Source organism: Tarenaya hassleriana, unplaced genomic scaffold (assembly GCF_000463585.1).
Source record: "Tarenaya hassleriana unplaced genomic scaffold, ASM46358v1 Cleome11, whole genome shotgun sequence".
Lineage (NCBI taxonomy): Eukaryota > Viridiplantae > Streptophyta > Magnoliopsida > Brassicales > Cleomaceae > Tarenaya > Tarenaya hassleriana.
Window position 1 is genome coordinate 893,126 of NW_010961290.1, and position 12,433 is coordinate 905,558.

General features: G+C 32.4%; 2 protein-coding genes across 2 annotated transcripts in view; one reads left to right on the plus strand and one right to left on the minus strand.

Moving 5' to 3' along the window:
* The window catches only part of LOC104805952 (dihydrolipoyllysine-residue acetyltransferase component 4 of pyruvate dehydrogenase complex, chloroplastic-like), a 3,446-nt gene extending 1,262 nt beyond the window's left edge, over window positions 1-2,184 (plus strand). The window contains exons 3-8 of the mRNA XM_010530672.1: window positions 3-179; window positions 278-469; window positions 570-657; window positions 781-851; window positions 937-1,020; window positions 1,701-2,184. Of these exons, the coding sequence (XP_010528974.1) occupies window positions 3-179; window positions 278-469; window positions 570-657; window positions 781-851; window positions 937-1,020; window positions 1,701-1,805 (717 nt within the window). The 3' untranslated portion in view covers window positions 1,806-2,184. The remainder of the gene's footprint in view (window positions 1-2; window positions 180-277; window positions 470-569; window positions 658-780; window positions 852-936; window positions 1,021-1,700) is intronic.
* Window positions 2,185-2,685: 501 nt separating this feature from the next.
* Window positions 2,686-3,652, minus strand: LOC104805252. The gene has a single exon (XM_010529751.2). It carries the CDS (start codon window positions 3,528-3,530, stop codon window positions 2,970-2,972), a length of 561 nt encoding a protein of 186 aa, XP_010528053.1. The 5' UTR covers window positions 3,531-3,652; the 3' UTR covers window positions 2,686-2,969.
* Between the last annotated feature and the right edge of the window lie 8,781 nt (window positions 3,653-12,433).

The window sequence follows — 12,433 nt, forward strand, 5'->3', positions numbered from 1 at the left end:
CGGCGCCGGCGAAAGCCTCCGCCAGTAACTTGCCGCCTCCATTGCCTGATTCCAGCGTGGTTCCCTTCACAACGATGCAAGCTGCAGTGTCCAAGAACATGGTGGAGAGTCTCTCCGTTCCCACATTCCGCGTGGGTTATCCCGTGGCCACCGATGCACTCGATGCTCTATACGAGAAGGTAAGTTTATGGAAATGTACATTGATTGATATTGTGTTCAAATTGAGCTTCGATGTTAACGTTGCATTTTGATTGCTGCTTCTGGGTTTTTTTTACAGGTGAAGCCAAAGGGTGTGACAATGACTGCGCTTTTGGCCAAGGCTGCGGCCATGGCTCTTGCTCAGCATCCTGTGGTGAATGCGACCTGCAAAGATGGGAAGAGCTTTACTTACAATAGTAACATAAACATTGCAGTGGCTGTGGCTATCAATGGTGGGTTGATCACGCCTGTTCTTCAGGATGCTGATAAGGTAATCAATGCAATGAAGACATGGATTGTAATTGTTATACGATAGTGTTAGCTTTTGTCCACTCGGTTTAACTGAAAGCGGTCATCTTTTCTTGTTCTAGTTGGATTTATACTTGTTATCCCAAAAATGGAAGGAGCTTGTGGGCAAAGCTAGGTCTAAGCAACTGCAACCACATGAATACAACTCCGGTACTTCTCTGTTATTGTTCAAATGCTTTCTACACCTCGTTTTTGCATACAATGGTGTCCGAATGATGTGAAATGACAGTGCTGAACTTCACAGATTGAGGCCTTGTTTGTATTCAAATGCAGGGACTTTCACTTTATCCAATCTTGGCATGTTTGGAGTGGATAGGTTCGATGCTATTCTTCCCCCGGGCCAGGTATGTCGAATTTGAGTAGTCTGTTTAGTTTCATTCAACTATTAGGAACACCAAAACAATTTTCTTACACCATATCCAATTTTAGGGTGCCATCATGGCTGTTGGGGCCTCAAAGCCGACTGTAATTGCTGACTCTGATGGGTTCTTCAGCGTGAAAAACAAAATGCTGGTAAGTTCGAAACTGTTTTTTTTTTAACTTATAAGAACAAGTTTAGGTCGCGGGTTCGAATCCACCTCTGTACATAAAAATGTAGGGGTAAGGTAGCCTAGTATATTCCCTTCCCCAACACCCCCACTAGATGGGGATACGAGCTGGGTTGGTCCTTTATAAGAACAAGTTTAGGATGCCGGTTGTTCAGTCTGGAAAATAGACAGAGCTTAAAAATGTTTTCAAAGGATTAGGCTAAGCCCAAGAAAGTCATAGGCTGGAGAACCCATTTGATGAAAAACTAGTCTCAATTGGCGTTTGCAACTGATGTTGGATCATCCCCTAAATGGCTCAAATCCGACGTCTATGTGGCCCTCTTCAATAGTATATTGGCTGTAAAGAATAGCATCGATTTTAGGTCTTAATCCATTGAGAGAGTTAGACCTAAAGGGCCAGTCTCATCTGTTTTCGAGTAGTATTTTCCATATCCTTAACATTTACTTGTAGGCTGTTTCGTGTTGGGCTAAGGAAAACCCCTCTTTAAAACACACCTAAAATAACACTGATTGGGTGGGTGTTAACTATTAAGTTTCAAATGCCAATGTATGAGCTTTGAAATCTAACATAACTAGTCATATGATGAACTGGATACACTGTGAAGTGTATATAACCAAACCATCTGGGCACTATATTTTTTTCAGGTGAATGTAACCGCGGATCACCGGATTATATACGGCGCTGACTTGGCTGCATTCCTTCAGACCTTCGCGAAGATTGTGGAAAACCCCGATAGCCTGACACTGTAAGGCAGGCAAAAAAATCCCTCCCTATTCTTTTGGCCATATGCCGATTTTTCTCAGGTAATAAAACCTTTGCCAGATCTCCGGTTTCGTACCGATAAAGTTTCATGCTTTTGTTAACACCACAAAGTTCTTTAGGGTTTTTTTGGCCATTTTCAGGGGGGTTGCATAAGGAGAGTTTGATTTCTTTCTTCTAAACAAGTTCATCTGCTTCGTTTCATTCCATGTAATGGAGCTTAGGGTTTTTCTGTGATCATGAATCACTTGGCTTAGGGTTTCATATATAGTTGTCACTCCCGATTTTCGACGTTCTTTTGGGAATCCGATATAACAAACCGAAGCAAACCGTTGTGTTTCCGTTCTAAACCAAATCATTTTCGACTTATCGGTGCATCAGAATCAGCTTTGCAAATCATATAGGATCCATTCATATGGTTTCTATGGTGTGGCATAGTAAACGTGGTTTCAGAGTGTGCTTTCCATCAGCAAAGAACAGGGGTCTCATCGTTTATGGGCCATATGGCCCAATAAGAGGCCCATATGATATTACATTTCGGCCCAATTCGAATTGAATATTACTAAAAACCCCTTCATATAGTATTTCAGGTTATAGAAAATTATTCTTTTTAAAAAACATATAGATCGAACGTTACAAGCTCTTCGTTTGCTTTTTATTTGTGACTTGTATTGTTTTGCACATGTGAATACTAAAATTTCAAGACATCGAAATTAATCTATTTTGTATTAATTTGGTATTCCCCATATATATATATATATATATATATATATATATATATATATATTTTTACTATCACAAGATTCACCGACCGTATTGAGTTGCTTTGGCAAAATAACGTGCATCAATCACAGCATGTTATGACGATGAACACTTCTTTTGCCTCTCCAGACCAGTTTTTTGTGCAAATATTAATATGAAATAACAAACCGATTTTTTAAATTAAAAAAAAATTAAACTAACCATCTTTCCTAATCCTAAAATACTTTTACATATAGAGATATACATAGTAAGTACATACATACCCATTTCCCATCTATCATTAAAATGATAGGGCAAATACACCAATTTGGGGCCAAAAAAACGCTTTACAAAATACGGCGTCGTTTCCTCATCCTACTTTTTTACGCTTTCGATTTCTCTTCCTTTTTTTTTTACTCCGCCGGCAAAGTTTCCGGCCGCCAAGGCAACACCTCGCCGGAATCAAAACAGCCGTCTGGATATTCGAACAACCCATCTACCCCCAAGAATCCGTCGCCGGCACCGAGTTCGAACGAGCCGTAACTCGTCATCTGGTCCTCAAATTCCCAGAACTCGCCGTTCCCAGACGAATCGGATGAGACTCGTACTAACTCGGAATCCGTCTCCTCGTCCTTCGGCGCCGAAGACGACGCCGGCGCCGGAGGAGGAGGCAAGCCAAGCTCGTCGTCGGAAGCCTCTAGAAGGTATCCGAGATCTGTCTGTGGCCCGCCGGAGTGATGCGTCGTCGTTGCGGACAACTCGTCCTCGAAGCTCTTCATGACCGAATCGAGATCCTGACTCGCCGGGTCAGGGTCCGGGTCGTCGAGGACACCGAGTAAGTCGTCCCTCAACCGCTTCACCTCCGGCGAGTCAAGGTCCGCCTCGTTCGACTCGTCTCTAACTCGCTTCCTAACGGTCAACTCGGCCGAGTCACCCGGGACTCGCCTCTCTTCGTCAGCCAGCAAACCGTCCATAGCTTTAGAGCTACGCTCTGTTTGTTCTTTTCTTTTCTTTTTACGATACCTTTTTCTTCCAGTGGCAATATCGAAATTAATGTGAGATATCGGTGCAGAATGGGAAGAAGGGAACACGATCTTTTATAGTAGAGTCTATAGGGAAAGAGATAGAGAGAGCGCGTGAGATTCGACGCAGACATGGGCGCGTGGGAATTCGAATCCTTGGGGCATCACGGACCTCTCGCCTTTTCTTCCTTATTTTTTCCGGGTTTATAATTTTTAAATTAATTTCAAAATCATGATGTCTTTTTCCAGTTTTCTGACATTATTAATCAGTTTGAATTCCAAGTTGAAGTCCGGTCAGTCGATGTAGCTCCACATGCCCGGTCATTTACGCCCTCTCCGGAATATTTCAATTATTTTATATGTTTCTATTAAAATCTGCACCTCTAACAAATTATAACTATTATTATATAATAATTTTTCTCTATATAATAGATTTAATGCAAATCCTATCATAAAAATCAAATACGTGAATTTATGCAAATCCTATCTAACAAATTATAACTATTAATAATGTTCCGACCCACTCGACAAATGAAAATAATAGAAAAAAGGTTAATATTTTTTTAAAAAAAATTCTTATCCCAAATCGCCAAAAGATCAAAACTACTAATCTCATAAGGAAACATTCATTGGTCAAACCCGATTTTTTTAGGAAGGTTTCCTTCTCAGACACTTTAATGAATTTAACGTGAAAGCACTATGAATATAAGCACATCTTTCATATATATAGATATATGCGTATATATAATTATTTTATTTTTAAAAACCTCCATCCAACTTGAAAAAATAAAACACTAAATAACTATCTTACGTGATGGTACCGTTGTTTGGATAATTGTTTTATATAAATATATCTACCCAAGTATACAAAAAAAAATATAAATCCTCGCATGCTATATTGCTCTGCAATTATAGTATTTTATGTTTCTTGTACTGGAATTCAAAATCGTATTAATAGTGATAATCATATGTAAACAAAATACAATCGATCGATATAATTAATTTCGTGGAATTTTATAAAGAAAGAGTAGGTGGGCAGTTCCAAAGACAAGGTTTACGTTTGATGAGGTTTTGCGGGTTGATGTGTGTTTGGAGGGTTATGGTTGGGAGCTTCAAAGATTAGGTTTTACATCCATTTATATACATGACCATCTCTCTCTCTCACCAAAAATATTTTTTTTTATAATCCCAAAGTTTTGTTTGGTTAAAGTTTGTGCCCAAGACCAATATACAAAAATATATTCGTAAACAGCTACGCAACTATGAAATCTTGAATAATATATATATAGTCGGAACCTTGGCGATATTTTCATATGTTGATGTAATAATATTATGATAAAATAATTCCCTAAATAATTAAAATAAGGAATAAAAACAATTTAGAGCACCCATTTATCATTTTAATTCACAAAGTGATTACGTACATGGAAATCTACACTTTATGTTGTGAACGAGGGTTCATACAAATATATCTACCGTATCCGGATCCGTATAATATATAGTGTGTGGATGACATAATGAGTGGCCTGTTGTATTTATAATCAGGAAAAAAAAGACAAACGATCCGAATTTGATTATTTCGTTTATTTATATATTTATTATAAAGAAAATCGCAGTGGAGGTGGAGCACACTTTCGGCAGTGCCGATTCGCCAGATGGACTTTGAAAACATGATTTTGAGCTCAGTCCATTACCATTTATTTCAAATTTCAATACACATCTATATATATATATATATATATACACACACACACACACATTTGTCATGGAGTATATCTCTCAAATAATTTAATATGCTAATAGAAAACGCAATAAATAAAAATAATGACAAGGTAAAATGGAGAATGGGTCAAAGCTCATAACATGTACATGCACGGCAACAACACATCACGTGAGCCAATAAAGCGTAACAAAGTACGCAACTCCCACGATCAGCAGCACACAGGTCCCACTCTTACAGATTTGTATTTTTATTTATATTGTATACTTTAATCGAATAATAAATTTTCAATTTACATAAAAATCGTGAAATATAGTCTTATATTTATATTATTGAATAATTAGTATCTACCCCCTTTTCTGACATCGTATTTATCATTAAAATATTTATGCATATAAGATGTATGATATATGACGATATACATCGAAATATCTACGGAAGTATCAACAATTATTTCGATTTCGATGTATAAAAATATTTTTTTTAAATCAAATTGTATCTAAATAGAATAAATAAATTACTTAGATATCAAATTTTAAAACTAAATTTATTTCGAATATAAATAAATAAAATTAAAAAAAATGACAGAAAACCGTCCATCATAGATCTGATTTCCCGACCACAAACCCCTTTGCATATATATATATATATATATATATTCTTTACTGTTGATGGACAAAACAACTAATGCGTTTTGTCACGATGATTGAATCCATTAAAAAAATATATATGGTAAACCGACTTAAATCGACCTAGTCATATAATTTAATAGTGTAAAACTAATTGTAAACATCCGGTGTACATATTTTGTATCGCTTCTGAGAGAATTTCATAAATTGATAATTATTCTATCCTATTTATGCATTTATTTCCACATACATCCTCGCACGGTAATATATAAAAAATATCCTCCATTTAGAAAATAAAATAAATTAAAGCCCATAGACATAGAAACCCTATTGACGAATTTTATGTCATTTTTTAAATATTTATATGGAAATGGATTTGCCAAAAAAACCAAGGCATATAAATCTACAGGAATTTTATGTGAAACCCGATAAGGAATTTATTTAAGATATTGTTTTACTTGTTTAATTAAATAAATTTTTTGGACTACGATCGCTAAAAAGTTTCTTTATTAATTATTTGTCGACGTGTAATAGAAAGAAAATACAGTAAAAGGAAGGCATGTGGTGTATATATGTGTAGATATATGTACATGTGTATTCGTTATGCGTATAGGTGTGTATATGCGTATACAAACATGTGTGGGTTTAGAAATATGGGGACGAATTAAATAAAGTGGGAGCATCTGTCGTGGAGCCATTGGGCTAAAGAGACGTAAAGTTCTTTGTAGGATTTTCGTTTTTAATTTATTAAAATAATATATGGGCAGAAAATATAATAATATAAGTGTTATATATATGCCGAAATCAATATTGCAATTTGTAAAAACATGAATAACAAAATTAAATTAAAAAATAATAATTTTGTAGAAATTAAAAAAATTTATTAGGAGGACGGTTCAGAGTGCGCGTCACTTTCACGTCTTCTCGTCTCATGCGAGCGCCAATCTAATTTCTAAATAGTATTTTCTTTTTCCTTTTTTTCCTGTTGAAAAGATCATCTCTTTGAGCAATTATCACCTGCTTCGCCCCTACCGTACACTCCTCTTATATCGGTCACAACCTGAGAACTAACTTCATGGATTTTTTTTTACATATGTAAATTTAAATTCTTAATTTCGTGGTTTGTAAATTAAAATTTAACACATTTTAGATCAGACTATTAATCGAGAAAATATTTGACTTGGTAACCAATAAAACCAAGTCATTTTCAAATATTCTACTAAATAACGATAATAATAATAATAATAATAATAATAATACCTGTTTTAGAAGCCAGAGATTCAGAAAAATGAAATAAAAAATTGAAACAATTAAAATTGTCCGACAGAGTGACGCAGCGATCGGGATGGATTGTATACAGAGATATGTGAAAAGAGACGACACGTGTCAAAACATGATGAAACGGTTGTCTATCAGATCTCAGCTGTTTTCCTTCCAAACTCTCTAATAAAATAAATATGTTTAAGTAAAAATGGTATTAGAGGAGAGAGAAGAAGGATCAAATTTAAAAAGAAAACAAAAAAGAAATAGTTGGAATCAGATGCATTTCTTTTTCTTATAATATTTCAAGAGTCACCATCTTAATGAAAAACTTGGGTTTTTAGATAAATAGACAACAAATCCTATACCGATGTTAGGCATAGGATTTAATATCGTGCTTCCTGAAGAATCATAATACCTATCTTACATTCAAATTAAAATCAATCAAATAATATATAATTATACTTAACTTTTTATATTAGAAAATTAATTTACATAAATTTCTAAAATTAAATTAAACGGATAAAATATAAAGTAGACAAATAGAAAAACTTTAATAAAAAACAAATTAAACTCAGACCAAATATAACTAAAAATAAAATAAAATATAAACTTAGAGAAATTGAAAACAAGATCCAGAATATTTAATCTTAACAAAAGTTATATATATATATATATATATATAAGAAAAGCGACATTTTGATGCAAAGTACAAAAAATGTGTTTCATCAAGACCTTTCTTTTGTCCACTCATCGAGACTTTTATTTGTTTAGCCGAATCTAGTTGTAATTTTAAAGGTAAAAGTAAACTTTCGTGGGCCGAGAAAAAAATAATAATATATATATATATATATATATATATATATGGTTCCGACACTAACTAGCTCATGGTTAGGTTACGTTAGTTTTAGGTCTTGTTGTTGTGGGTGCAACAAATATCACATATCATTCCTTTTATATTCTTTCTTAAATATTACAATTTTTGTATAACATATAAATGCTAATATCGTTCTTATTTTTTCGCCTTTTGTAGTCGGTCCAAAACTTCATTAGAAAACTAATTTTGGAAGCGAGATGCATCGCATTAATTTTTTTTAAGTAAACCAAATTGTCTAACGTATATCACATGGTTTAGTTTTGTCGTTTCCGTGTATTATGCTATCGGAAAATGTTTACAATATTCACGCAGTTAATTAGATCTTCGATATGCGGATTTTATAAATCTAATTTTAATAATTAAGATAAGATCTTAAAATTTAGTTATTTCGGTATAGGCGATATCAAAGGAAATAAGACACGACAAATACGAAGAAAGTCGCATAACATGTTTAAAAAATATTGCATTTCAAGAATATAAACGAAAAGATAACGTCGAAATGTAAACAACAAATACAAAATCTAACAAAAAAAATTCGGATAAGATTTTATTTGGGAGGATATGCCACTTGTTGTGAGACCATTCTATTTAAGAAGCATTTAACTCCAAAATTATTGTAAGTTGGTCCACCCATATGAATATGTGCGACTACGATTGTCATAAATATAGTATTGTATGTACATATTATACGTCAAATTATGTAATCTCATAAATTTAATGAGAAATGGTTTTGTATTTTTTATTATTCTGATATGAAGCTGTACGAGTACAGATTACATGAATTCACAAATTAATATTTGTGATGTAAAATAATTGATTATCGCAATCCAAATTATGTATTTGTCCCATAACTCTATACTTCAATATAAAAAATAATAAAAACAATAGTTAAAATATAATATAAATACAACAATATTTATTATTTAAACCCGAATACTTCGTTAATATAATTTTACTTACACCGAAAATAATATAAAAATAATAAATAATATATATTTTTGTAAAATCAAAATAATAAAATACAAAAATCAATTTTCAACAGCAAAGTAAAATGCACGGGCCTAAGTATACTCGGGAAAATGAAATCTCATGAACAATTGATTATAGATTTATATGTGGCAGCTTCTTATTTTTTTTAAATGAAAATATCTCGCTTGTTATTTTTTTTTATGTAATGAAATTGGTTCTTTTGGATTTATTCGCGTGTCATATCAATAAAATAATAAATTCGCCAAAGGCGACTTCAATTCAGGGGGTGCCGATTATTAATCCAATAATAAAATAAGATATAATTATATTTAAACGTAATTCGAACCGAATAATTCTATTTTTTTAAATCCAAAATCGAACTATTCAAATAAAAAAATAAAAAAAATCGATAATTTCTTTTTAAAATATTTTTTTTATTGAAACCGAATTGAATAGAACCAATCTAAATAGATATAATATTTGAATGTTTATAATTTTGTTATAACTGAAATAATCAAATTCGAATATAATGGAACCGAATCCGAATCGGTATACACAGAGTTTGTATTATGTGATAATATTATGATTAACGTTAGTTGTCTTAATCCACGAGATGCTTTGCTTTCGAGGAAAAAAAGGATTTTCATCCAATTTGGAAAAGCATTATTCTCGAGCTGTGGGCCATTGCTCTTCCATTCAAATTCTTTCGAGAATACTTTTTTTTTTCGCCCACGTTTTTAAAATAAAATATATATTATACTAACCGGATGTTTTCAGAATTTCCAAATTGATATAATATGACCCCTTAAAATGAATAATAAAATTAGTAATCAAATTAAAATCAACGGCGGCTATAAGATTTTTCCGTCCCATTTATAAATTTTTTTCGAATTGATCCATTTTTTCTCTCTTGGTCTCTTTATTAAATTATTAGTACTCGAATTTAAAGATATATTCGGCGAAACCATTAGTAATATTACTTTGACTTCTACCTATTATGTATTAAGATCATATCCCACCATCTTATTAATATTTATTTCGATTTCATTATTATATACATATACTAAAAAGTAGTATAGAGAACCCACCACTTTTTAAATTCGGAAAATATTAAAATTGGATAGAAATATCCACCACACAAAAAATTCCCCAAGTGTAATAATCATTTGAACATGTTCAATGTATTCGTAGTCTTTTAATTGTTCTGATTATTTACAGAAAATCGATGATTAGAAAGGTTATGAGTAAATTACCTAACCCAACAAGATTATTTACAATTTCACAAATATAATAAACCATCCTTTAAGTATGTCTTACGTGCCTTTGATGGATCTTGTCAAACCAAATTGACATGTATTAACTATATAGTGTTTTAATTTAATTTTAACTATATAGTATAGAATAAATCAATTAAATGTGATGTTATTTTCATTACGAATACATAATTAATCCCTGCAAATCTTATACGAGAATATATGACGTCTTAAAATTCTTTTGTAATTCAAATTTTCCTTTGATTTATTCAAATTCTGATTTTAAAAAATATACAAAAAAACAAAAAAGATATGAGAAAATGGGCAATATTGAGAGAAATCATCAACAAACATAAAAGAATCATAAATCCTGTCCCTTCACCGTCACATAAACGTACGAAAATTTATTTTTATTGGTAATTTAGGGTAAAAATAAATAAGAGAGGGGACTCTCATGTTCCTCCTTGCAATTTCACATATTTTGTCGGTGTGGCTTTCATAATTGCTTGCATCTATTTGCTTTCTCCGTACCGTCACATCATATTAATAGTGCCCCTAAATCCCATATCCTTCTTATATAAAACTAAAATTAAATTAATTTTAATTAATAAAATTCGGTTTATTTGATACACATGTTTGCATATAGATTTTGTTCATAAATATAATTATAACAACAAACAACAAAAATGGAAAAAGCTTCACAACTATACGATACAATTCAACAACACCCCATCAAATTATTTTTAATAATCATCATCCAATACACCGACAAAAAATTTTAAAAACTTCTTGTCGTCATTCCAACTCAAAATATACGTCTAGTTAATAAAATATAATCCATATTTTATTTTATACGTGAAAGAAACGTAATTTTTATACGTAGAAGGTACGAGCAATTAGCAAACACATAGATAATTTTCATTTTAATTGACAATTTAAAATATGATGAAAAAAGAGTCAACCCAAAAGCGAGTTCTCCCCATTTTTCAAAAGGGAAGAATCGAAAAACAACCCACCGAAAAATATATATTTTAAATATATAATTTGAAATCAAAGAAAAATTCGAAATGGTTGATTACTGCTCTTTTCATCTTCGAAGATCGATAGATGATTTTTCTTTCTTTCGCATTATTAAAACATTTATATATTATCTTCAAATTCCAAATTATATTAGTTTCGATAAGAATAAAAATAAATAAACGATTTTTGCTTACAATTTAATGTGTGCATATATAGATTTTAAATTTTGGAATATTCGATTTAAGTATAACCGTACATGTTGATCGATTTAGTATGAGTACTCTTATATTGAATTGTAAATGTCTCAATGACTTTGATAAAATTAGTTTATATATTTTGACGAATATATAAACTATATAATACGAAATATTAAGACAAAAAAATCATAAAGTGCTCGCATTGTCATAACTTGTTCGTTTTAACATTTGTATTTTTTTTTCTGACAAGTAATAATTAACAACAATGATATAATCCATGGATTGAAATATATGGGCTTTTTACCATATCAGTGAATATGTATTCTCAAAGGCCCATTAAGGCTGACATGAGCCCATTGAATATGCCTTTATAGAAATTTATTGTGTTTTTGCTACGCAATATATTTATTTATTTATTTTTGTTAAAATTATTTTACTAATTTATTGAATGAAATGAACGAAAAACACAACGAAATTAAGCTTCCCTTAAATAAGATTTATTTATTTTCTTAAACTTTATTAAAATTAACTGAATCTCAACAAATTGATTGTTCCGAGTGAAACATTCATCCAGTACCCGGGGTTAGAAAATTAAATGCAATAATAAAATATTATGGATCGACTCCATCGGGTACCGGTTTCGAATTCAGGTCCAAACCCGGATTCGGTGACCCGACCCGGACTCCCCTTCTTCCTCCTCCGCATTCGCCGTTAGCTTCAACGGTGTTATCCAACCGATAGCTTTCACTCCGTTTCCGCTTCTTAGACGGTAGACGTCCGTTACTAACGCCGTTATCCTTCTCGAAGTAATGTGCTGCTGCGTGGACTCTCCGTAATATCTCGAAGAACTGATTCACCTTCTCCTCCGTCTCCGTCATCGCCTGGCTTCCGTCTGCCGTTGACGGCTTTCCCCCCTTTTCGTCCAATTTT